General features: G+C 40.7%; 1 protein-coding gene across 3 annotated transcripts in view; it reads left to right on the top strand.

The window, feature by feature from the left end:
• The first annotated feature begins 2,377 nt into the window (after nt 1–2,377).
• Nucleotides 2,378–26,585, top strand: part of SVIL (supervillin) — a 103,932-nt gene continuing 79,724 nt past the window's right edge. For 2 of the 3 annotated variants that reach the window (XM_088025767.1, XM_088025766.1), the window contains exons 1-4: nt 7,811–7,839; nt 16,576–16,633; nt 16,731–16,882; nt 19,224–19,878. In XM_088025767.1, the coding sequence (XP_087881893.1) occupies nt 16,626–16,633; nt 16,731–16,882; nt 19,224–19,878 (815 nt within the window). In that variant the 5' untranslated portion in view covers nt 7,811–7,839; nt 16,576–16,625. Of the gene's footprint in view, nt 2,432–7,747; nt 7,840–16,575; nt 16,634–16,730; nt 16,883–19,223; nt 19,879–26,585 lie in introns of those variants that run through there. The other variant, XM_088025765.1, reaches the window with a different exon arrangement.

Below are 26,585 nucleotides of genomic sequence, written 5' to 3'. Positions count from 1 at the left end.
TTAAAATTTTTGAACCTCCAGTAATATCTGCCTTTTCTTTTCCCACAATTTTGCTCATATGTTGTTCATAAATCTTAACTCTTAACGATGGGGTTTTGGCTCCCTGTTAGGTGAAATATTTCATTTAACTTAGCCAAAGCCAGACTCAGAGCAGCCTGGGAATCGTTAGGCAGCTTCCCTTCTTCCCAATACATCAAGAGTCTCTGTATGGTTCCTTCTTGTTTATTTTTAGGGTGAGGAGGAGATGTTTTGGACTCCCCCGTGGTGGTGGTTAGGTTGCAGTATTGTCTATGTAGCTGGAACATAAACTGGGATTCGGCCCCTGCTTTGAAGTGGTAGCATCATGAATGGCCCATCAGTGGAGTGCAGCCTGGTTCAGCATCCACAGGCCTGATTTCTGCTTGTAATCTGATTACGGGGTTTGAGCTGTTCCAGCCTGCAGCCTCCTGCTCTGCATTTACTATACTTTCAAGGACACGAGTGCCTGATTGCTCTAGCCCTGGGCTGTGAAAAATCTCAACCCAGTTTTGCTTAGACGGGCTGAAGGCCACCGCCGGTTGAGAGCACCGAGCTCTAGAGCAGGCTGTGTGAATAAACTTTCTATGTGCAACCATGTTCAGAAGCCCAGAGATTGCTGGCTGTCTGGGAGCTTTCAAGTTCCCTGAGAAACAAGGTAAGGCAAGAGAAAGAGGAATTGCACTTGCGGGTTTATTTTATAACAGGAAGAATGCCTTGCATCCTCCATTCTACCTTGTGTTCTCCTGTGTCCCGTTAGTTATAGTTTCCTCAAAGGACACTTGAAAGATCCTAGTGAGTTTATAAATTAACTTATTTTGTGGCTGAAAAATGTGAGGTTATTTTTTTGTTTTGTTTTTTCCTATAGTAGGTTAGAGATACTGCTGAACCATGGAAGCCTTTATGCAGGAAAAATTGCAAATTCAATCACAATGCCCAAACTTTGGGTCCAGTTCTGGATGTGCTGTGCTTTACCTAAAATAGTTTTCTAAACCGAATTCTATATATACTAAATTATTTCCAGTAGACAGTGGTGTTTGTCTTTTTATTAAATCTTCATGTGATACTCTTTGGAACAAAATGTTGTTTTTGTAGTGGCTTCCTTTTGAGTTCAGAGGAAAATGCATGCTTTCCATTTAACTACTGGAGTGGCACCGCAGATTCTGTTCACTGATTGAACAAAACTGAAATGCTGAAGTTATTTTGACCGTCACATGTGAAATTCAGGCAGTCTGTGTCCAAGTCTTTTACAGCACAAATGCACTTTTAGGAGGTGATTTGAACAGACCTCAGCTTCAGGAATTTTCTTCTACAACATTTGGTAGCTTTTTGAACTGAGTTCTCTCTTTTTTTAAAATACATAACAAGATATTTGTGTAAGTAGGAAAAAAGCTTAGGTGTTTAGTTGGCATGATACCTTTCATTTTATTATATCTCTCTAGTTGGTAAGAATTGCCAAATCCCAGGATTCTGTATGTGTTTTGCTGGATAATGACATGTCAGCATCTGGTCTATTTTGTACCTCCTTTTCCTCAGGCTTCTGCCCCCAAATATTAAACAGTAAAAGGCACTTGCTTAGAAGTCTGTGTAAGTGGTCTGCTTGTGGTTTTCTTGGTGGACAAATGGTTACTATACCAAAAGCTGTAAAACAGATTACTTGCCATTAGACTGGTATAAATTTGTCTCTGCCTGGTTTTGATTAACTGGTCCACCCGGATGTGTGTTTTTGCTGCATGGGATTGTTACCACCTGTCTTTACATAATACATATCTTATCTTCAAAAATAAAGAAAGAAATTGTTAATTTGATGTGTTGTTATTGTTTAGATTTTAATGAAGACAATAAAAACAGCGGACTTGTTCCCCTGCTCCTCATTAGCCCCTCCACGTACATATTCTTTAAAGGCATCTCAAATATATCAGGCGGCGATGAGTTTCACTGTTTCTGTTTACCTGGACCGAAAACTGTTAAATGTTTTTTCTCCTTTTTTCCCTCTGAGTATGTAACTGTGCTATTCAGTATTTAATTGCTTTGAGTTATTCTTGTAGCTATAACAAATTTAAATGATAGTATTGAACTATGTCAGGTCCGCCCCCCCCCCGACCACCTGCAGAGTTATGTTGGCTAAATTTCAGGAGAGGAAGAAACTTTGCCTATGTACAAATGTATGTTGTGGAATTTGATATTTAAAAGGTGTCATTTTTGTATTCATATTTCTTGTCTGGTTATTGGTTTCCTTTTTCTTAAGTTATATGTTCAAAGGGACTTTGAAGAATTTTTTTTTCCCATTTGGAGTTTTTTTTTTTTAAACAAAACTTGTGTATCTATTTCAATGTTACATTTTTTCTTTCCCCTTAGATTTCAACCAGAGAAACTTAAACTGCGTTGGATTACCAAGTCAAAGAAAAGTGTCAAGGTAAAGTGGTCTTTGCATAAGGAATCATAAGTTTGGAAGATTTGTGGTAGCTTTTAGAATTATTCTCCTAAATTCCTAATTCATGAGTTTGAATGTTTGGCAATATGTTTTCTCCCCAGAGTTTGATTTATTAAAATATATGAAGCAAGCTGACCTAATAGTACATTCAGCCAAAAAAGAGTCTTTTTGTATTCATTAATGCTTTTTATGGGAACTGTTTGCAGATCAGATATAATTTTGAACCTGTAAAGGGCTATTATCTTTTCTTTCTTGTACCTGCCTCCAAGTGTGGGATGTTCTTTTGCAGTCTGTCCATCAAGTAAGAGAGCTTTTGATTTTTTAAGAAAAACTTTAGCCTTGTTCTTCTTTCCTTCCACCTTTCCTTCTTCCCTCCTTCCCTCCCTGCCCCCATCCAGTCCATCTGTCCAGTGAGGTCTTTTTTTTTTTTTTAAGTTTTTTTTAAGTTTTGTTTTTGTTTTTTTTTTTTATTTGACAGAGAGAGAGAGAGCACAAGCAGGGTGAGGGAGAGGGAGAACTGGGCTTCCCGCAGAGTAGGGAGCCCAACGCAGGACTTGATCCCAGGACACTGGGTTCATGACCCGAGCCACAGGAAGATGCTCAACTGACTGAGCCACCCAGGCATCCCCCAGTGAGGTCTTTTAACCATTCTGCACTTCATTTCCCTTGACTGCAAAATGTTATGGGTACAAATTTGATTTACCTAATGTGCTAAGATGCTGTGGTACATAATCATTAATATAAGCTCTTGTAAAAATTAAAGTTTGTGCCAAACAAGATAGCTGTATCTCAGATGCTTCTTAGTAGATCACTGTCCCTAATAGATTTTGAGATTTTCAAGTGAAGACCCAAAGTTATTATCCGTAAGATATGCAGGCATCAATCCCAATCTACATTTCATGACGGTAGAAGGACCCAACCCTGATGTAACCCTCATTCCACTCAGATGCTTTTGTTCCTAATGTATCATGTATGACATTGTTTCTTTACTATAAAGGGTTTGCATTTCAATGGCATTGAATAAATAGATGTCCTCATCAGACTGAGCCTGGTCCTGCATTGAAAATGACATAATTGATCTTGTGAGCACATTAGATGAGATAAAGCCTTGATGGATTTGATCCGTGTCTTAGTATGAGGCCAACTAGAGCAGTAATGAGCCAGGGTCATCAGTAAGGCTGTTTATCTTATTTAACTCAGGAAATCTTAACTTTTCTGGTGCTTGACACAGTCTCCCATATTTCTCATCTTTGCCATATTTTTGGTAGAATCTAAGGCTGTAAGCCTTAGATTAGTTAGTTCCAGCTACTATAACAAAATACTATAGACTGGATGGCTTATAAACAGCAGAAATTTATTTCTCACAATTCTGGAGGCTGGAAGTCTGAGATCAGGGTGCCAGCATATTGGGGTGAGGGCCCTCTCTCAGGTTGCAGACTGCCAACTTCTTGTACCCTCATTTGGTGGAATAAGCTGGAGAGATCGCTGGGTCTCTCAGGGGGGTTGTTTTATTTTAATTGAAGTATAGTCAATCTCTGGGTCTCTTTTTCTAAGGACACTATTCTCGTTCATGAAGTCTTTACCCTGTGACCTCTCACCTTCCAAAGTCCCCACCTCCTAGTATCATCACATTTGGGGGTTAAGATGTCAACATCTGAATCTGGGAATACAGATGTTCAGACCAGAGTAGCTTAGTTCCCAGTTCATCCCTAGCGGGCTGGTGTAGCTGTACTAGAGCTAGTAAGTGACTATGAACAAGGAAGAAGAGGAAAGCATTGCTTATCTTACTTAAGGATAGCAGAAGCGTGAACTAGGTCAGGCGTTCCAGTAGAGACAGATTCAGAGGGACACCGCTGCTCTAAAATGGTGGACAGTATCTCCACTGGACCCATGCAAATTACAGCCTCCTTGCCACGAACTAGAGTAAAAGAGGCTAGAGATGCAAGCACTTGCCTCCTTCAAAGCAGTCTGGTCGACCAGACGCCAGAGGTGCAAACAGGAGGTAGTGGACTTTGATCTCTCCTATCCTGTAATGTGAACTCCAGTAGAAGAGTGAACAGATTGGAGGGAGCCTTTCCCAGCGTGGGTGCTGACTAATCACCGTCATGGTGTAGCCCCATTTTGTCAAAGGTAGGCGCTAGTAACTGCGGAATATCCTGTCTTCACTTTCCTAAAATTTCGCCTTGTCTCTACGGCTGGTATTTAAGTAGGTTAATGGGACACATTAAAAAAAAAATTACGGAGGCAGGGAGCAATCTCTTCTTAGATTATTGAAGCAGAGGGAAGGAGGTAGAGTATGAAAAGTTTAGTCCTGAAGAGAGCACTAGTTCAGAGATGGAAAATACATAAAAAATACAAAAGGTGCTTCTTAATAGTAGAAACTTTTAAAATATAATTCAAAAATCAAGACTGTAGCGTTTAGTTATATATGGAGAGTTATATATTTCATATTGAATTACAGACTCATACTTTTAGTTTAGCTGTGGCAACCCATCCATGCCTATGGAGGTTGTCGGGCAGAGACTCCTTGTGCCAGGGGTGATGGTCCGTGAAGAGGAGAGTGCCATCCAGCATGTGGAGCTCAGTGCTTTGGAGTCATCTATTGTGTGAGTTAGGCTTAGGATCCACCAGTCACACTGCTTGGTACCCCTGACTCAAAAAAGTGAGAGGAAGATGATGTTAGGGCTCTTTGGGGTATTTGTGTTTTACTAGCCGTTAGATGATCAGAAGGACTTACTCTTCCACAAATGTTCCAGAATCCTTTTTTTTTTTTTTTTTTTTTTTTTTTGAGAGAGAGTGTGTGCTAGCATATGGCAGGGAGGGGCAGAGGGAGAAGGAGAGAGAGAATCTTAAGCGGGCTCCACACTCAGCGCAGAGCCGGACAGGGAACTCAATCTCACGACCCTGAGATCGTGAGTCGCCTAACCGACTGAGCCACTCAGGAGCCACTATGAATCAATAATTTGAAATGAGACACTTGCAATATGTTCTACAAATAAGAAACCAGGATACCATGAGAGAAAACAACAGAGGTGCATGATATAGATTTGGTCTGCAGTGAGGCAGGCACTGGGTCAGGGGGTTTCTTCCTTGAGGAACTGACCTTAATCTGAGACCCAGAACAGGAGCCAGACTCAGTCAGGACGGGGAGGAGGGAACTCGGATAGAGTAAACACCATTTACAGTAAACCATGCTAGGAGCCATGAGCGCATTTCCTGACAGCGCTTGGGTTTTCCGTTGGTTCCCGACCAACTGTGAAAAGGCTGTCCTTTTTATTGGTCCTGACACTCTTGTAGCTTGTTTGAAGAACGTAAGTTTAGGGGGTGTCAGGGGATGACTCGGAAACCCCACTATAGAAGTTCAGAAAAATGTTTAGCTGGGGAGCAGTTTCTTAGTCTTCATTAGCAGCTTTTTGATAAGCACAAAAAAGGGGGAAAATAGGACCATGCAGATATTTATGTTTGAAAATACAAGATAATATTTGTACCCCAAGGTCAATGGCCTGAGAAACTGAATATTTCAGGGATTGGACCATTTTGTTTTAATACAGAGTTCTTTTCCTGAGACTTGAGTTTCCCAAAGAAAGGGCAGAACTTTATCAAGATGTTTACACAAACAGCTAAATAACCAGTTACAATAGCATGCCATTCTTTAAGAAGGCTACATTTCTACGGTTATCTAATTCTGTAGGTTTATACTAAGTCATACATCTGAATAAAACACTGAAAAAGAATTGTCACTGCATCATGATTCACTGTTTAGAAGTCAGTGCTAATTCCACATTTCTGACCTAAGTAGGTGTCTTTAAGCCATCTGGAGTGTGGTTTAAAAAGACTACTTAATCTCAAGACTTTTTATTAAATAATATGAATACCTGGCAGTCATATTTATGGAATATAAACCCTACCACATTTATAAGCAACAAGTAAGATTTCAGATGAACTTGGTTCTAGAAGATGGATGCATCCCCCAGTTTGGAATGTGCGGCAGCTCCTTGAAATTGAATTTATGTATGGGGTATAGAGGATTCGTGTGTCCCACCTACCTAGGATGCACAGCACCTTCCTCAGTCCAGTCCCCCCTCACACCTCTACGGGCATGCACCCCTGCAGAGCGGAAATGCAAATGGAGGACGAGCCCATGGTGAAGGTCAACTTTGCACTGATCTTCAGCCTTTGCAAGCCTGTCGTTCACCTCTCTGAAGGTGATCATATCACTGGGGAATATTAGTTTTTCTGTTTTCATGCTGGGTTTTCTTCCGGCATTGCAGCAGCTCTGTCATCTTGCCCAGCCCTGGGCATGCTCCCGCGGAGGCCCATGGGGTTGGTGACCTGCAGCTCGGGGGCCCCTGCACACAGTGTGAGAGGAGCTAGATTTGTGTCTCATCCTTGGGCAAACCATGTAACAGCTTCCTAATCTGCAAACCAAGGATGATGATAGTGCCAGTGGGGTGCTGGGGCTCTCTCGCACCTCCTCGCAAGAGTGAGTATGTGCCTCTCTTTCACCTTGGAGTCCAGAGAGTCCTGTGGGAAGCTTGAAAATTGGCCATAGTGGGAGTATTGACCCCATCAGCAAAGACTGCAAAGCATGTGCTAAGCGGAAGGGGGCAGGAGAGCAAGAGGAAGGAGCCTGTTATTAAACGTTTCTCAGCACAGCACTGAGTAGTTTAGGCCTCATGGGGTCTTACGAAGATAATTAAGATTGATTATACCTGGAATATGCCTAGTTAGAGAAGAAAAGTACACAGTGCCTAGTTCCTTATTCTTCCCCCCTTCATTTCCTCCTCCATTCCAAGCCAAGTTTTCATGAGCCTTTCAGGCCTGTTCACCATGCTTTGATTTCTTGGTTGTTTGAAGGCATGTGTCACTTTACCATAAATTCAACCCTGAAGGAAAGCATGTACATAACCTAGACAAGCTGCTGATTTTCTGAGGAAGAGAAGAACACAGAAAGGTTGAGTGATTAATCCAAGCTTCCACAGCTATGGGCGAGTGGCTCCAGAAGAGGGTGTCCATCCCAACCGAGGCGTCCAACTCTCAGCTCAGCCATGTTGTTACCCCCTGACGCCATGCCACCTGCCTGTGCTGACAAAAAAGTCATAGTAATACAACTATAAATAAATGAAAAAAGCTACCATTTAACTCCCTGAAATAAAATTTTTACTTGTAATCCACACACACGTATTTCACTACGTATAACAGTCACGTAACTTTTGTTTTGCAATTTTTACACTTAACATCATACATCTTGATTCACATTGACTTTAAACATTATTAATGGAATAATTTAATTTTTAGCTTTCAGAAAGAGTTCTGGCTTGAAGATAAAGAACAGCTTGCTAACCAAAAAAGAAGAGTCGATGCTAAGATTTTAACTGCACTTCCGAAAGGTGAGATTTCTCTAAATGGTTAACCAGTGTCCTGGGCACCTAAGTATTGTGTCACCTGATTTTCTTTGAGGGAAAATCATTCCCTAATCTCCAGTGTATACCCTCCATTGTGTTCTGTTGTGCCTATTCCAAGAGTTAACCTCAATGAAGGTACCTCCCTTCTTGCGTGTTTCATCTACACCTTTCTCCGTGTCCTTTCTTGTTCATTTTAGGCGTCCTTGGGTATTCCCTGGGCGCCGGGTGGGGAGGGTGGCAGAGGGAGCCAGCATAGAATCAACCTTCATTATCTCTCCTACCTTTCACTTTCTCCAGGGGCAGTGAGTTTTGCTCATAAGCCCATATCTGCTCTGTCCACTCTGCCCACTCCCTCCACCTCTTGGTGCCTGCCAGGGTTGTTGCATTTACACTGAGTATCTTAGAGCTCCCTGCCAAGCAGCACGCTGGGCTTCCAGTGCACACTGGAAGGTAGGCACTCAGATGTTCGGTGAATTAGTATTTTCGTTGGTAAAGGTGGAAGTGCAATAAAACATTTGCACCTGCCATCAGCAAACTACCCCTGTGTTTTGCCTGAGAAATGATGTAAATGTTAACCAGATCTTTGTGTCCCCCAACTCTAACACTGGCAGAGGGGGGTACCAGCTCACAAACTGCCTTCATCCCAGATCAGCTGTGTAAGAAGAAACAGGTTTGATGAGAGGTCAGATTTTTTTTCTTTTTTGTCCTCTGAAAGAAAAAAACAAACATGAGATCAAACCCAAAAGAAATTAGACCAGAAAAAAATATTCTTTTAATAGAAACTAAATCTAGTTTAAAAGGCCCACTGATAAATGGGCGTACATCCTGAGGAACTGAATAGGTGATATGCTTAGACATAGTCTAATGAGGATGGATATTTGAAGGACCCCAGGGATTTGGCCTTGTGAGAAAATTTAAACAGGGACATTTTGCAATTTTCAAGTATTTAGAAAACTGTCAACTGAAATACAGACTTATTCCATGTTGCCCCAGAGGCCCTAGAACAAGAATACTGTGTTGAATTACAGGGAAGTAGGTGAGATCAAAGGAGAGAGACAATTCTGATAGTTCATGGGACCTGCGAATGAAATGGGCTGCATTACGATCTCATTTCCTCCTGTTGGCTCTTCAAGGAAGGTCATGGGCTTCCATGGAAGGGCCCTTCTGATTTTTTAGACTCTTCGTGAAAGACAAAGAAACTCTGGTTAATCTGGGTCAAACTTAACAATCGATGAAGATGATTCAAACAAAATACAAGAGTGAACAAACTGACTATAGCAGAATCTTGGAAGATGGGAACGATAGGCAAAGTTCTGTAGCAAAAGCTGCTTCACCATCCTCTCTGTCTACCCTGGTCCTTTTCTTGGAGAGCAACAGTACACGCAATATTAGAGTCAGAGAAATTAGAAGCGATCTATGAGATGCAAGGTTCTTTTCAGGTTCAACAGCTTGTAACTCCATATATGCCAAAATTTAAGAACACGTAAGTTGATTAACCAGTTTCATTAGAAAATGTATCATAATTGGTTATAAAAATGTACTTTTTCACAAATCAAAGATAACACCATGTATTTATCAGATTTATGTTTCCAAGTTCCCAAGATCTTCACAACATGCTTAAAAAGTATCAGAGCCTCTCCTCCCCTGAATTTCACGTAAATTCCCCAGAGTCTTATTTTACACTCCGCACTTCACGAATTCGGGCAGGCATGTTTGGAAAGACCCAAGTATTACCGATAATCTCACTTCTCCATCTTAACAAATATTTTAATGAATCTGTCAGCTCTTGGCAATATAATGGTGAAAGTAGGAATTGATTACAACTTTTCACGGCATAGAGTTTTATGTCTGTTTATATGTTTACAGAAGTTTCTGTTCATTTAGTGAGGAATTCTTGCTTTTGTGAAATTGAGCATTGAGGTGATCATTGGCTTTTTCTGTAGGGGGGCTTCCTTTAACTGTGTATCACCAACAAGTTATCCAAGTGTTAAAAACCTTTACTTATGTAAAGGTGATGCTATTAAAATATATTTTCCACTTAAGAATTATGAAATGAACCAAATATATTACTCTACTTTCTTGATAGCTTTCTTGAGATATAATTCAAACAGTATACAATTCATCCATCTAAAGTATACAGGTCAGTGGCTTTTAGCATATCCACAGAGCTGTGCATCCATCCCCACAGTCAGTTTTGGAACACTGTCATTATCCCAAAAAGAAATCCCACACTTCTCAGCTATCACCTCCCCCCCGCCCTTATTCCTCTAGTTTTGTAATCATTGATTTTATAAGCTGCTTGTCTTTGTATTAGTGGCTGCCATCCAAGTGTAAAAGTTAAAGTGTGTTACTCCTCTGGGAAGTCAGATCTGTTTTCAGGACATGCTGGGTCTGGCCTGTGCTCTTAGCCTGTCAAATGCAGGGTGGGAGAGAGGTGTTCTTGGCAGTCCCCTGCCACTTCTATTTCTTTGGAAGATTCTACTGTACTCGGGTTTGGATGCCTGAACTCAACAATAACTTTACCAGAAAGCCTGTTTCTCTGGGCTAATTAAAGAAGCAGTGTTCCCCAAGAAAACTGCCCAGTAGACCGCATTATGCTGGGTATGGGCATTATATATTATGAGAAAGCATGTTAGGCAGTGAAATAACTTTATAAAGTGTGATAGCCCTGATGTCAGTTACCCTTAAATTACTGACTCGGAAAATGACCATCCAATTCCCATCAAAACTGACTAAAGAAATAGACTCATAGAATCTGTATTGCCACAGAAACACCATTCGGAATTACTCAGACAAGGGCAGCAGGCTAAGATAGCAAGTGCAATGAGGAATAATTTAGTATATGTCACAGTTTTAATGTACTTGAAGGCAAAGTAGAAAATTCATTACAACAGAGGTTAGATCAGCAGTGCCTGTTTAGATCTGTATTATATGATGACTAGTATTACTAATACCGGAACCATTTATGAATTGTACACATTATGCCACAGCATACAATCAACTGGATTATAACTGGTAATCCAATTTTATTTTTTTAAAGATTTTGTTTATTTGAGAGAGAGTGTACAAGCAGGGGGAGTGGCACAGGGAGAGGGAGAAGCAGACTCGCCGCAGAGCAGGGAGCCCAATGTGAGGTTTGATCCCAGGACCCTGAGATCGTGACCTGAGTTAAAGGCAGACGTTTAACCGACTGAGTCACCCAGGCGCCCCAGCTTAATCCAATTAAAAAAAATATTCTTACTTCCTGTTTTAAGGAAATATACACTGATGAATTTAGAGATAAAGGGATATCATGCTGCAACTTATTCTTGGATGGTTCAGAAAAATTAATACGTAGGGGTGCCTGGGTGGCTCAGTTGGTTGAGCGTCTGATTCTTGGTTTTGGCTCGGGTCATGATCTCAGGGTCAAGGGATGGAGCCCCATGGTCAGCTCCTTACAGGGTGTGGAGCCTGCTTGGGATTCTCTCTCTCCCTCTCCCTCTGCCCAGTCCCATACTCATGCTTTTGCTCTCTGTTTCTCTCTCTCTCTCTCTCTCTCTAAAATAAATAAATCTTTAAAAAAATATGTAAATATGTGTACATGCATGCATGTGTATACATATATAACACATGTAAATATGCATATGGAAAAGGATAGAAATAAGCCAAATGTAGTAAGTAAAGTGTAAACATGTTATGAAGCATGTCTTGATTTTTCTGTAAGTCTGAAATTATATAACCGTTGTAAAGAAAAGACAGCTTTTGGTAGATCCTAAACAGTAATCAACTGTATTCAAGACTATCATCCAGATGATACCTGTGGTAGTGCTTTATGAATGAAACAATGGAGGGCAACATAGATTTCCACAGCTGGGGTGACTTCTGTGATTTCTTAGTATTAGCTCTTTTTTAATGCTTTATAATAAACCTGACCAAAAATTCCAACCAGAGGGCCTAATGAGGACTGCAAGAGCCCAAAAGAGGTTGTTGTTTTTTGTTTTTTTGTTTTTTGTTTTTTTCCTGGAGAGGGTCAGAAAAAGTATGCACAACACATCAGCAATTCGAATAAAACCTATTCTCTTTTCTGCAACTGAAGTATTTTCCCATGGAATAGATATACTAGAGTAATTATATTGCATGTTTGCTTTACTAATTTTACTTTTAAATTATAGTCTTGGGAAAGGAAGCTTCTCTATTACTTCTTTTGTCTTCTACATCATTTCTTTCCCCTGTAATCTCATGTCTATAGGACTGAAGCAAATCTTGGTAACTGAAAAATAGATTTGTTACAAAGAATAGACTGAGAGGTAATTTGTTTGCTTAAGGGATTTTTTTTCTAAAAGATTCACTATGGATTTCCACTAAGAATCAATAAGATTGCTGATACATTTATTTATTTAATTTTAAAGTAATCTCTACACCCAGCGTGGGGCTCGAACTCACCAGCCCAAGATCAAGAGTCGGGTGCTCGACCAACTGAGCCAAAGTGCCCCTAGCTTGCTGATACGTTTAAAGTATGGTTTGATTTATGACTTCATTTCACTCCTCAGTAAATAATTGGAGAGGACTATAGCTTATAGGCTTGAAATGATTTTGAGTTTGAATCTAGGTGTGGTTGAAAAGAATGCAGTCCTGGCTAGTGGTGTCTGTCATTGGGATAACCTAGAGCACAGGCATCCAGGGGCCTGGCTGCTTATTTGAATCTTTGTCCTGGGATCGGTGCTTTTCAATCCCAGACAGTAACATCCACAGGGGGCTTTGGAAACAAGTGGGAGCATTTTTGCGTCATGGCAACTGGTGATGTTTAGGCATTTGGTAGGGGAGCAAAGGATACTTAACATCCTGAGGTGCAGGACTCAAAGAAATTTTTCACTCAAAAGGCCATTAGCACCCCATGGTGATCTGTGATCTGTTCCAGAGCCAGCTGATGAGTGTGTGACCCTGAGGAGGTGCACCTGAACATCTGCTAAATGCTATCCTCAGACTTACAGCAGTGAGACTTACAGCATTCACTAGTGGGCTGCCCAGCCTGTTCTGTCCAGAAAAGGACGGAGATCACCATGGACAGTAGGATAACTTGGCTAAACCCCCTGCCCACCTTTTTCCCATTGCCCCAGGCTTCTTGGGGTTCAGTTCCTGGGATGAATGACTGTTCTGACCATTAGCCTATTCCCTTCTTATATTATCTTAGTATTTACAGAATATTGAAACAAGTAGGTAATGGCAGAAGGAGAAGTATAGTTTTGTTATGGGCATTTGCATAGCCTACCAGCTAGTTGATCATTGCTTCTAGAATATGGGAAATAAAGAATGCCAGGAAAATTTGTTACTTAGCTTTTTCACTGTACTGCTGGAATCTTTTTTTGTTGATGTCTTTAGTTACATAATTTCTATAGAAAAATTTAAAAATTAAAAATTTAACAAAATAGAAGTGATTTTCATTTTTTTAAAAGATTATTTATTTATTCATGAGAGACAGAGAGAGAGAGAGAGAGAGAGAGAGGCAGAGGGAGAAGCAGGCTCCCAAGAGCAGGGAGCCCGATGCGGGACTCGATCCCAGGACCCTGGGATCATGACCTGAGCTGAAGGCAGACGCTTAACCATCTGAGCCACCCAGGCGCCCTAGAAGTGATTTTCAGTCTCAAATTAGGATGAAAAAGTGTATCTTAACTTTGTCCAATAGAAGTTATAGGACACTCTGTGCATAAAATTAATATTTTTATCCTTGTCTTAGTCCATTTAGGCTGCTATACCAAAATACTACAGACTGGGTGGCTTTTAAAGAGCAAAAATGTATTGCTCCTAGTTCTGGAGGCTAGATCAGGGATCCAGCATAGTTGGGTTCTGGTGAGAACCCTGTTATGCCTTGCAGACTGCCAGGCTCTCACTGTGCCTCACGTAGGAGGGGGGAGGGAGCACTCTGTGGGGCCTCTTCTATAAGGACACTAATCCTACTCCTGAGGGAAGAGCCAATCATCACCCAAAGGTCCCACCTCCTAATATCATCACTTTGGGGATTAAGACTTCAACATATGAATTTGGGTGGGACATGAACATTTAGACCATAGCATAACCTAGTTGAAATAATTTGGGTGGAGGAAAGGTCTGTGGTGTTACGCTCTGTAAGACCCTAGTAATATAGTGTTTCTCAGTTACGAGTTTGACACATTGAGTCTGAAACCTACCTTTCAGAGCACTTGGAATTAATTTGGTTTCAGTAGCTTCTGGAGCAATCTTATGAAAAATATGGCCCCTTGCTCTTTTGGGGGGTTAAATAATTAACTGATACTCTTTGGTTTATATCATCCTTGAAAATATTTTCAGAATATGCACTACCAGTCATTGAAGTTTTATCACCATAATCTTGCTGGAGCTAACTGGTTAACTGGGAAGCTATTATTAGTTAAGCTTCCTCAAAAGGCATCATGCAGGATGTACCATTACCATTATACCCTTGTCTTCCAAATAGGAACATAATTGACAGTGCAGAGCAAGCACACCTCTGCTTCCAGCTACTCTGGTTCCTGGGAAAGCCAATTGAGGGAGAGACATTTTTGAAGCCAACTTTTTTTTTTTTTAATTCAATTAGCCAACCTATAGTACATCATTAGTTTTTGGTGTAGTGTTCAATGATTCATTAGTTGTGTATAACCATATTAACAGAAGTCAATCTAACTAAAATTATAAGGCAGCTATCATTTAAAAATAAATAAAAACAAGGCTTGTATCTCCGAAGACAAAGGGCAATGTAAAAGAGGTGTGTGTGTGTGTGTGTGTGTGTGTGTGTGTGTATAGCTCTGAATCATTACAAAAATGACAACTTTAAAAAAATAAAAAATAGGGCACCTGGGTGTCTCAGTTGGTTAAGTGACTGCCTTTGGCTTGGGTCATGATCCTGGAGTCCAGGGATCGAGTCCCGCATCGGGCTCCCCACTCGGTGGGGAGTCTGCTTCTCCCTCTGACCTTCCCCCCTCTCATGTGCTCTCTCTCTCTCTCTTTCTCTCTCTCAGATAAATAAATAAAATCTTTTTTAAAAAAAAGAAATGAAAGCAATTGAAAGTTAAATTCCAGAATTCAGGGGCGCCTGGCTGGCTTAGTCAGTAGAGCATGTGACTCTCAATCTCAAGCTCATGAGTTTGAGCCCCATGTTGGACATAGAGTTTATTTGTTTTATTGTTATTATTATTTTAGAGAGTGGGGAAAAGAAGGGGCAGAGGCAGAGGGAGAAGGAGAGAGAGAATTTTAAGCAGGCTCCATGCTCAGTTGGAGCCCAGTGTAGAGCCGGATCTTACAACCCTGAGATCATGACCTAAGCCAAAATCAAGAGCTGGACCCTTAACCAAATGAGCCATCCAGGCGCCCCAAGATGTAGAGTTTACTTTAAAACAAAAAAGAAAATTAAAAGAGGGGCACCTGGGTGGTTCAGTTGTTAAGCGTCTACCTTCAGCTCACGTCATGTTCCCAGGGTCCTGGGATTGAGTTCTGCATCGAGCTCCTTGCTCAGTGGGGGTGTGCTTCTCCCTCACCCTCTGCTGTCTCTCTCTCAAGTAAATAAATAAAATCTTAAAAAAACAAATACAAAAAAGAAATCTGAGCTTCTCCCTCTCCCTCTGCCTGCTGCTCCCCCTGCTTGGGTCCTCTTTCTCTCTCTCTCTCTCTCTCTGTCAAATAAATAATGAATCTTAAGGGGAACAAAAAAGAAAATTAAAAATATTCCAGCATTCTAGTATGCCTCCGTTGAGTTTCTTCTTTGACTCAGCCTTTCAAAGTTCCATGGGCCCCCAGGGCTGTCAGCGACACCTCTCCCTGGTATTCCCAGGTCCTCAACAGGAGCCACTCAGATGAGCCTTTATAAATTCATGTGACTGAGCAAGAGGTGAGAAGAGAGACCTTTATTTTCCACCAAATTGGGCCATTTCTCCAAAGACACAATTATTTGGCCCCTCAGTGATATCCTTATAGTCTGTATCACATGAGACCCTCCCAACCTCAGTAGAACATTTGTCTGCTCATCCAGTGTTGCCAGGAGAATTGGGGTTGTTACTTTATCCATCATCCACCCAAATTATAGCAAGGAAACAAATGTTAGCGTTTCCTTCCAGCAAAAGCCAGTAAGGGGAGGCTTAGGAACCGTGTTAACCTAAACTGCAGTAAATGGCTGTATGCTCCATTAGGGATGGCTGGAAACACAATCAGCTGGTTACAGATTTTTACAGGCTCAAATGATAGTGTGAAATAGGAGTGTGGGGAGACACGGTGGTTGTAGCTTGCTGATGAGTGTGTGGAGGTTCTAGTGCTTGTCTCTACTTTTGCAGACGTTAGAAGTTTTTCATAATGAAAAGCTTGGAATACTTTATTGAACCCAGTAACAATCAAAACATCTAGTGAGATATCTGCTGGCTGGAGAGATCTTAATGTTCAGGCCTCCTCTGACTCCCCTGGATGAAACAGAACTCATTCCTGTTAATCCATCCCTTACTTCTTAGTGCAGCCTGTGATGTGTGCGTGTGTGTGTGTGTGTGCGTGCGTGTGTATACATGCTTCCCATGTGGCATCTGCCCTCTCATACTAGAAGACAGTCTCCAGGAAAACAGGAACTGCACCAGTTTCGTGTATCTCTGCTGCACGGGAGCCAAGAACAGAAACATAAGTTCAATAAATATACGTGTCATGAATGAGTAGAATGAATGCGTGACTACTGAAATCTGGAGTATCTTTTTATTCTTCTCTGTTTTATTTTAGTTGCAGAATTAAGAAAAATCTTTGAACCAAAGAAGAAAGAATTTTTAGAAATGAAAAGGTAAGAAATGGATTGTACCTAGTTAGAAAGTAGAAGCGCTTGGTGAAGCAGTATTCACTTTTTCCTGAGAATTGATTGTTTTTGGTGTCCTGCACAGAAAAGAAAGAATTGCCAGGCGCCTTGAAGGAATCGAAACAGACTCGCAGCCCATCCTCTTGCCGAGCTGCACAGGGTTAGTGACTCATCGCCTGCTGGAGGAAGACACGCCCAGATACATGCGAGCCACAGACCCGGCCAGCCCCCACACCGGTGAGCATGCTTGCCTGGTCGCCTACCATCACACAGTCTGCCCAACAGGGTCCACGCAGCCTTTTTTATCCAGTGGCATTGGGAAATGAGATATTCCACAAACGGGAATTGTGTAGATGTACTTATTGAATACATGTTATTTGTGAAAAGCTGCAATGACGCAGATGCCCCGCCTCCTAGGTGTGGTCCTCTGGTATCAGAGCAGTAAGAAATTATTCCTCTTGGCACACTGATGGGAAACTGATGACGTCATTTCATTCCCCCACTCCCCAGCCTGGGACCCCTAAAGGGCAGGAACTGTGTCTCCCTCTTGGCACCTTCTGGGCACTGGCACAGGACCTGCTGTCTGAGATCCTCAGTAAGAGTTCACTAGAGGACTGAATGAGACTCCTTTAAACAGAATACCCAGGTGCCCAGCACAGGGCCCGGCTGCTCGCAGCAGGGAGCATTAAAAGTAAATCTGGACCTTGAGTGGTTAGGGCTTTTAGTCTATGTGTTAATGCAACAAACATTCTATTTAAGTTATTTGAATGTAAATTATTTACATGTCACTTAAAATGTATTGCATATTTATTTCATATTAAACCATATTTCAAACATAACTTTTTTTGTTTTTGATAACTGTCAACATTAGGAATATCAAATATTCAACTTGACCTTGGAAGAGGATGACCCATACAGGGCTGCTCTCCCAACCCCGTCCCTGGCTCTGCAGCTCCGTGCTGCTACTTTTTATGGCCAGTGTTTTCTAGTTTCTTCCTCAGAGATTGGCTGTCGATCTCACTTTGTGATGTGATCATGTCACTTATCTAGAGTTCCTGATCTTCTGTGGCCAGAAAACTAGAGAATTAAGAGTTTTTAAAATTACATGAAGAATCAAGAACAGACAGAGTACCAAAATTTATAGCCAGAAATAAACCCTCATGTATGTAAAATGTGTATCTATATATTATATGATAATTTAAGCATCACATATTCATGAGAAAGGGAAGACTTACTTAATAAAATGGTTATTGTGCAGTGGGAGAGGGGACATATACGAAACACAAAAATAAGTCCCAATTAATCACATGATTAATTTTAAGAAAATAATTAAAAACATGAAAACATAGGTGAATATTTCATTCAAATTGAATAGAAAAGGACTTTCAAGATGCAGAAACAGCTGGAGAAATCACAAATGCCTAGGTCAATTGACTTGACTACATAACAATTCACATCTGTACTCCGAAGAAAATCTTACACATGGACGTCACAGAATATTAAACAAATTTGAAATATTCATGAATAAGATTAAGGTTCATGGTCTTATAAAAATGCATGCAAACCAATAAAAATGACACTATGATTCAATAGGATATAGAGCTTAAATAAGCTTGATCAGATATTCCAGAGAAGAAAAAAGTAATACAAATGGCTAATATATAAGTGAAAAATGCACATATTCTCTTTTTCTAGTAATCAAAGGAAATTTTTAAAATGAACACTTACTGTTTGCAAGTGAACATATATTGCAGATTCAAGTGTAAATTGATGCAAACTTTATAGAAATCAACTTGACAATCTAGCAAGTCTTTTTGTTGCTTTTTGTTAAAGCAATTATACCTTTATCTGTTGTGATAGTAGTCAGAAAATCAGACTGATTAAAAGTTAGAAACAATGAAAAATAGTGTTAGAAACAATATAAATGCTCAGGAATATGAGAATGGTTAAGTTAATTATGGAATACCTACTACGTTTGACAAATTATCAATTTATTATTGATTATTATATATTAGTGATTACTGGTGGAGTTTTACCTTCCTATGTTTTCATGTTAGACATTTTCTGTATCAAGCATGTGTGCTACAATTGGAAAAATCCACTTCTGTAAAAAAAAAAAAAAAGCAACACACATAAAGGACATGACACTTGCTGATACGGCCCATTGCCGTTCTGGTTATTATCAGATCCTGTGAAACCACAGTCTGTCACTTGTCAAGTTACAGTGGCTTAGATATCTGTTATCTTTTCTAGAGGACTCTGAACTCATTCTCTGGCCTCGCACATGAAATATTAAGCTCAAAAACAGAAAGGTAAATAAATAAGAGGCGGCCAGCTGGGAGCGAGGAGCTGAGCTTCCGTGGGGGCGGTGCGGTAGGTGGCTTGCGGAGCCTGGAGGGCTAGCAGATTTCACGGTGGGTCTCGCGCTTCTTGCGGCCTAGGTGGTCGCTGTGGCTAGGTACACCTGTGTGAGAAGTGGGTCCTCCGCAGCACGGGCGTGCAGGTGCGTGCTGTGCACAGAACAGAGCGCGGTAAATGTGCGTCTGTCCTTGAACTCTGTTGTGTGGTCCCCTTGCAGGCCGGTCCAATGAAGAGGAAGACACTTCGGATTCCTCGGTGGAGAAGCAGACCCGCTCCAAACTCTGCACCGAAACCTCAGGCGTCCATGCTGACTCCTCCTGCAGCTCAGGTCTCATGGACACCCAGGCTCTGGAGTCCAAAGCTGAGAGAATCGCACGGTACAAAGCGGAAAGGAGACGGCAGCTGGCCGAGAAATATGGGATAGCACTGGATTCCGAAGCGGACTCGGAATCGCCCTCCCGATACACCAAGTCCAGGAAGGATGCTGATGCTGTTGACAAGAGGGGAGGGAAAGGTGACCGACAGCCCGAGCCAGGCAAAGATTCGAGCTCTCTGTACTCCAGGCCCTGTGTGGTCGAAGCCAAAGACTATGCCCTCCCCGGGGGCCACGGTCTTTCCGACACCGAGGTGCTGCTCAACGTGGAAAACCAAAGACGGGGTCAGGAGCCCAGCGCCACCGGGCCGGCCCGTGACCTGGCCCCCACGGTGGAGAGTTCCTCATCCTTCCCGTTCCCCGGGCGAGACTGCACCTTCAGTGAAGTGCCAAGATCCCCAAAGCAAATGCACAGCGTGTCCCTCTCCTCGCCTCGGCCACCCGCCTCCCCGAGCCACTCGGCTGGCGACCTGCCACTTCCTTCTGAGGCCCGAGCCAGGTAAGCGTTCAGCCCACGAGGGGCTGCGTTACCATCTCTGCTTTGCCTCCCCTGGTCAGGGTCTGGGTATCCTTGGCATTTTGTGGAGGGTTCCACAGGTGGCAGAAAGAGGTGAGATAGGGTTTGTAAAATTTCTACAATATCAAAACAGGTTCTGCCTAAGCAGGAAGCTTCAGCCTCTTCTTTTTAAAACATGATAAGCTGAACAGGTGTCATGGGGACACTTTCATGGGAGCCTCACTTCAGGACCCTTCTTTTTATGTGTTTCTTATATGCCTTTGATAATTGTCTCTTTCTTTATGTGTTTCTCTATAATTATACCCGACTTCTTAGTGATTGGTTTTGTTGCTGTCATTTAAAAATCACAAAGCAGGACCACCACTAACACAGTGGAAGGGTCTCAGTTTAGGATATGAAATATGACTGTAATATACCCTGAATATAACCTTAACGTATAGCTATGCAACTATATCAACATGCTGAGAAAACAGCTGTATAGAAGAGCACCTCATTAAAAAGATCAGTCATTAAAAGGAATTGTCATACACAAAGACAATAGCTCTCATTTGGGAAAATCAGAAAAGGTATAAAATCAGAAACTCAAGTGCCAGAAGAGAATATTTGTTCCTAAACTTAAATTTCTAAATTTAATTTAAATTTAAATTTCTAAATTTAATTTAAATTTAAATTTCTAAATTTAATTTAAATTTAAATTTCTAAATTTAAAATAAAATTTTAAATTTCTTAATTTAAAATAATTTTTTAAATTTCTAAATTTAAAATATTTTTTGATTTTAAATTAAATTCAAATATTTAAATTTAAGATTTAAATATTTAAAATCAGTAAGTGTGATGACCATATTCAAAATACACTTTACTTAAACATCCTACTTTAAAGTTTGGGGCAATTGTCTAGGTAGAATCCTAAGTATTTTCAGTCCAAATAGGCATTAGCTTCTCAGGTGAAATGAGGAGAGGTGAGGATCAAGCAAATTTATTCTGGGGGAGAAAAAAAAAAAGGAAAGAAAAAGTATTGGGAAATACTCCTATTTATTTCACAGTAGGACAGAGCAGTAAATGTGGTCCTCTTTAGGTGGCAATAATATAACTAAAACAGATCATTTTACTTATTGAAGTTTATTGAGTCAAAGACCTGTCCCTACTTAGTTGATCATTCACACTAAAATATTTAGAGATGTTAGCATCTTAGAGAATTAAGTACTGTAAAACCTGATATGGGGTTCTGAGGGCCTTTGTTTTAGCCTTTGGACTTTTTGAAATTTTGGGACTGTGACCTGTTGTCTCTTATTTTGAAATGAAAGTTTGTTGTTTGGGAAACCTGCATTTCATAGTAGAAAAAGTGTTCTTGCCTTAGTCTCTATCAAAGCAAACTCTTCATGTGCTTTGTAAACAGGGCAAAGAAAGCTGACAGTCCAATTTAGAAAGGAAATTAGATATTTACAACTACATGTGTTTAAAGAAAATTCAGAGTCTAATTTCTGATTACCATATTATGAAAACTTGAGTTGTTAACATGGCATCCAGGTTAGTCATCTGGATCACATATAATAGATCCTCAGTGAGATCCTGAATCAGTTGTAATAATAACTAAAACTTGGTTGAGTGCTCCAGGTAAAAAGATAGGATACTTAATAGTTTTGTGTGAATTAAAATCTTAATATTAAAAAATGTCTATAACATGAAATTTTAAGAGGTATTTCTTTCTCAATTATTTGAAGAAGCATATTACTTGGAAGTTTCCATAAGCCTAACCTCAGCCTCTGAGCACTTGACTTTCACAAAGAGGGGATTAAAAGAACTAAGAAATTGTAAAGGAATTCTTGAGGAGACACATGCTTTATTTATGTATTTTTTTAATTTAAAAAAGTCACATGCTTTTTTTTAAAACCATTCAAGGCATGCAATTCTATGATTTAGAGGCAGAGAAGCACAAATCATTTCATATATGTATTAGGAAAATACTGAGATATATTTACATTACAAAGGATGGAACATAATGTGTGACAAGTATGACATTAAAAGATAAATAAAGATAGAATAAACAGCATGGAGGTTCTTCAAAAAGTTAAAAATACCCTACAGTCCAATAATTGCACTAGGTATTTACCCCAAAAATACAAAAACACTCAAAGGGATGCATACACCCCTACATTTAGAGCAGCATTATTTACAATAGCCAGATTATGGAAGCAGCCCAAGTGTCCACTGATAGAAGAATGGATAAAGAAAATGGTGTGTGTGTATGTGTGTGTGTGTGTGTATATATATATACATATATATACATATATATATGTATATATATATATGTTTATATATAGTGGAATGCTATTCAGCCATAAAAAAGGAATGAAATCTTACAATTTGCAACAACATGGATGGACCTAGAGAGTAGAATGAAATAAGTCAGAGAAAGACAAATACCATATGTGGAACTTAAGAAACAAAACAAAAGAGCAAAGAAAAAAAGAGAGGGGACGGGCAAACCGAGAAACAGACTCTTAACTATAGAGACTATAGAGAACAAACTGATGTTTGGGGGGGGGGATGCATGGGGGGATGGGTGAAACAGGTGATGGGGATTAAAGAGCACACTTATGATGAGCACTGAGTAATGTATGGAATTGTTGAATCACTATATTGTATACCTGAAACTAATATAGCACTGTATTGTAAAAAAAAAAAAAAAAAAAGATTTATTTTGTAATGACTACAGCAATTCATCTTACAAAGATGGATTTAAATGGATTAATATTCTGCGTAGATATCCTTTCTCTAGAGCCAGGAAATTTGGGTGTCAGAAAGCCATTGTTGTCTGATTTCCATTTGGGAGGAAGAAAGACAAAACATACTTTGTGAATTATAACAATAACCAAAGAAATCTCAGTGTCTGAATAACCATAAATGAAAATGCAGTGTCATCCAATATGGAAATAAGTAACAGAAAAGTTTAGGGAGATTAAGGAGTAACCAAAAAAACTGTCTATAGATAATGAAATTATTTTATACCACATGTATTTGTGGATGTAGCCTAGCATTGAGATGGAATATTTTTCTCACTGCTATACCTCTCTCATCACCTAGCTCTGTCAAGTATTGAAGCTATTAATCTCTGAATTAACTCATTCCCATTTCATCATTTTATTTTGTGCTCACTAGCAAGAGGCTGGTTTTTTCTTCATTAATTAAATATGAATATGTCACTCACGAATATACCATCAAAGACTTCCTTGGGGCACCTGGGTGGCTCAGATAGTTAAGCGTCTGCCTTCAGCTCAGGTCATGATCCCAGGGGCCTGGGATCGAGCCCCACATCGGGCTCCCTGCTCAGTGCAGAGCCTCCTTCTCCCTCTCCCTCTGCCATTCTCTCCGCTTGTGCTCTCTGGCTCTGTCTATCTCTCTGTCAAATAAATAAATAAAATCTTTAAAAAAAAAAAAAAAAAGACTTCCTATGGTATCCTAAAAATTCAACTATGAACCAGACGTCAAATGCACGGTTTTTGTATGTATTCATATATACTAACACATGTACAAACGGAATAGTCATTATACAGTTAAGAGCATTCTAAGCTCAACAGTCTTGAGGGCTGAGCATTAAGTTTAAATTTATTAGAATTATTTAATGTTCATTTGAACATTTATATGATTAAGAAAATACATATGTCACAGGGTCTTTAGCTCAGAAATCCTATAGCTGCCAGGGAGTTCAGGTAAACACGTCATTCTGAAACAAATGGAGAATATATATATTCACAGAATAGAGCCTAAGACACCTCCTAAGCCCCGTTCCCCAATCCTGCCAAGCCCCTTCAATTTTGCATTTCAGAATTGTGTTTTCTAGAGAGGGAGTTTTGCTGATAGGAACCATTCTTTGTTAATTCAGCCATTGTGAATTTTAGAATAAAATTCAAAAGGATCTGGGGCCTGTGGATTATTCAAAAATTTGTTTAAAGTCTTTATTTATGTATTTATTTATTTATTACTTATTTATTTATTTGACAGCGAGACAGTGAGAGAGGGAACACAAGCAGGGGGAGTGGGAGAGGGAGAAGCAGGCTCCCCTCGAAGCAGGAAGCCCGATGTGGGGCTCGATCCCAGAACCCTGGGATCATGACCTGAGCCGAAGGCAGATGCTTAAGGACTGAGCCACCCAGGCGCCTGGATTATTCAAATTTTTAAAAAATCTGAGCTCCTGTTACTAATAGAAATCCTGAATGCTGAATTTGTATTTCTTAGTTAATAAAAATAAAAGAAATGCACCATATTTGTTACTTCTGTGAATAACAGAAACTCACCACCTGAGCCCCACACCTGTTGTTTTCCTGAGTGTCTCTGGACACTGTGACTCCCTGTTCTCAGTGACCTGTGTATTGGGCAAAGAAGAAAATTATACCTTATTTCCCAGTGGTGATCCACTCTAGAAAACCCCCGTTTGTTTCATGACTCCACTTCTGTCCCCGCCCCTCCTTCTCCCACTTAGCAAATTGTATCTTTAGAAAATGAATATGGTATGTAGAGCTGTCCCTGAAATTTGACCCCTGGAGAGCTGCCATTGGTCAGTGGTGCTTTGGACCGGGCGCTAGTGACAGGAGACCTGTGGATTGGCTCAGGAAGATAGCCCGGGGCAGCCTCCACGGTGGGCATTTTCTGAGCCCTAACAAGCAGAGTCAGCCAACTGAGAAGGAAAGGGGCTTAAGCTAGGCCCTTGTAGTTTGTCACTGATTGTATTTGCTCAGCTCCCAGGGAGAGGTTCAGCCTAAAAACTGTCTTCAGAGCCTCAAGCTCATTGTTTTCCTTGTCAAACGTCTGTTAACCTGCCTGATAGAAATGTCCACAAGGGAGTGATAGGGAGGGAGAAAGCGGCCTCAGGCTGTAGGCATTCCTGTCTCGGCCCCTGTCCTCCCGCCCTGAGCAGGAGTGTTCCTAACACAGGATCCAGCTCAGGGCAGGTGTCCAGGAAAACCTAGATCTCTAAGACCTAGGTCTCTAAAGAAGAGACTTCTGGGTACTCTCACAGATCTCGAAATGGGATAGAACTCTTTTCACCTTTTAGCCCCTCTACCCCAAACATCTTTTCACCCTGCTCTACTAGCTTTTGACTGTTAAAATATGGTTAACTCATTCCCATGGTTTTTTTTTTCTTTTTTTTTCTGTTCTCAATGGCAAGTATCAATTTCTCTTCATTGAATTAAATATGAATAGATCACCCAGAACCCTAGCTAATACGTCCTAAAATTCAGACATCTGCCAGGTTGTCAGGGCAGAATTCTGCCGTGTGCGTGTGCCCTTGCACGTTCGCACGCCTGCGCGGACCCACAAAGCAGTCATTAGCACTTTTCCCAAACAAGCAACTTGGAGCATATAAACTGTTCATTTTAATGAGACACCTAAGTTAATAACCATTCTTCTTCGGCTGAATACTGTTTTATAATTAGAGCTGGACCCCCACAGGGTGAAGCTAATTCTGCTGGGCTGGATTTGACTTCACTGTAGCAGCAGGAAGTACTTTTTAGTATGTTGACTCTTAGGAGTTACAGGGAGTTAAAGCCTGTCATTACAGACTTAAGGGACACAGACCAAGAGCAACTCCCAACCTCTATGACAACTTAGGGTTGAGTTCTTGTTTCCTGGTAATGTAATTCTCTGCTAACCAGTTGCCACATCATAAGAAAGTTCTGTCATACTGAAGGTCAACCTCTCACGGTTCGCTTGTCTCCAGTGACCCTGTAGCCCTCTCCCAGGGGAGTGGCCTCTGCCCTATGGGGAGCTGGCTCACCCCAAGCCCTCGCAAGAATAGATACTCAATGTTAAAGAATTTTGAATTCTTAGAAACAAAAGTAATCCTGGAGATTATTTAAAAATCGATTTTATATGTGAAAAAACTAAAGATTAAAGAATTGAATTAAGACCATGTGGCTACTTTGACAACGTTGAGACCATCATCCATCATCCATTCATTCATTCAGTCAAGTTCCCTGCATCTGCCTGTTCTTCCCATTGTTCTCTGCTCCCCCATTATTTATGTCAGTTCTATTATCCAACACACTGGAGAAGAGAGTTTGCTGGTTTTGCCCTTTGAAGGTTAGAGATTTTTAGGAACGACCGGAGGTATTAGAGAAACAGTTTATGTGGATTTATATAAGGTCCTTGAAAACTTGGCCCTTATAAGCAAAATGAAAACTTGTAATTTAGGAGAGGTCAAACACAGTGAGAATCCAAGTATCTCTGCATACCTCATAGGTATTGATTTATGGATTAATTTTAGCTCTGAGATAGTTTGGCTAATCATTGAAGAAAATTATATTGGGTCTCCTGTGTACGAGGCACTGTGCTCGTAGCTGGCTGTATTTAAAAAAAAAAAAAAAGTGTAGGAAATAACTGTAACATGATAGGATAAATAAGGTTCTAGAGATCAAGGTTGGATGCCAGGGCAATGCCAAGATGGAGTATTAACTTTTCCTCCGTGGAGAAATGGTCACAGTTTAAACCAAGTCCTTAAGGATGTGGTTGGTGAGTTTGCTAGCCATGGAAGGGAGGCTGCTCCCAGCACAAAGGCACCCAATGCCCAGTGAAGACCTAGGAGGTGGGGGTGGGATGAGGCTGAGTGCCAGGTGGGGAGCAGTCATAGAGCGCCTCAGATGACATAACAAGGCATTTAGCCTTTGCCTTGTGGATAATGGGAAGCTTCT

Source organism: Eumetopias jubatus, unplaced genomic scaffold (genome assembly GCF_037043125.1).
Source record: "Eumetopias jubatus isolate StellerSeaLion01/CBP00866 unplaced genomic scaffold, mEumJub1_p1.0 scaffold_8, whole genome shotgun sequence".
Taxonomy (NCBI): Eukaryota; Metazoa; Chordata; class Mammalia; order Carnivora; family Otariidae; genus Eumetopias; species Eumetopias jubatus.
Note: the sequence above shows the minus strand (reverse complement) of the source record. Positions and strands in the feature narration are given on the sequence as shown.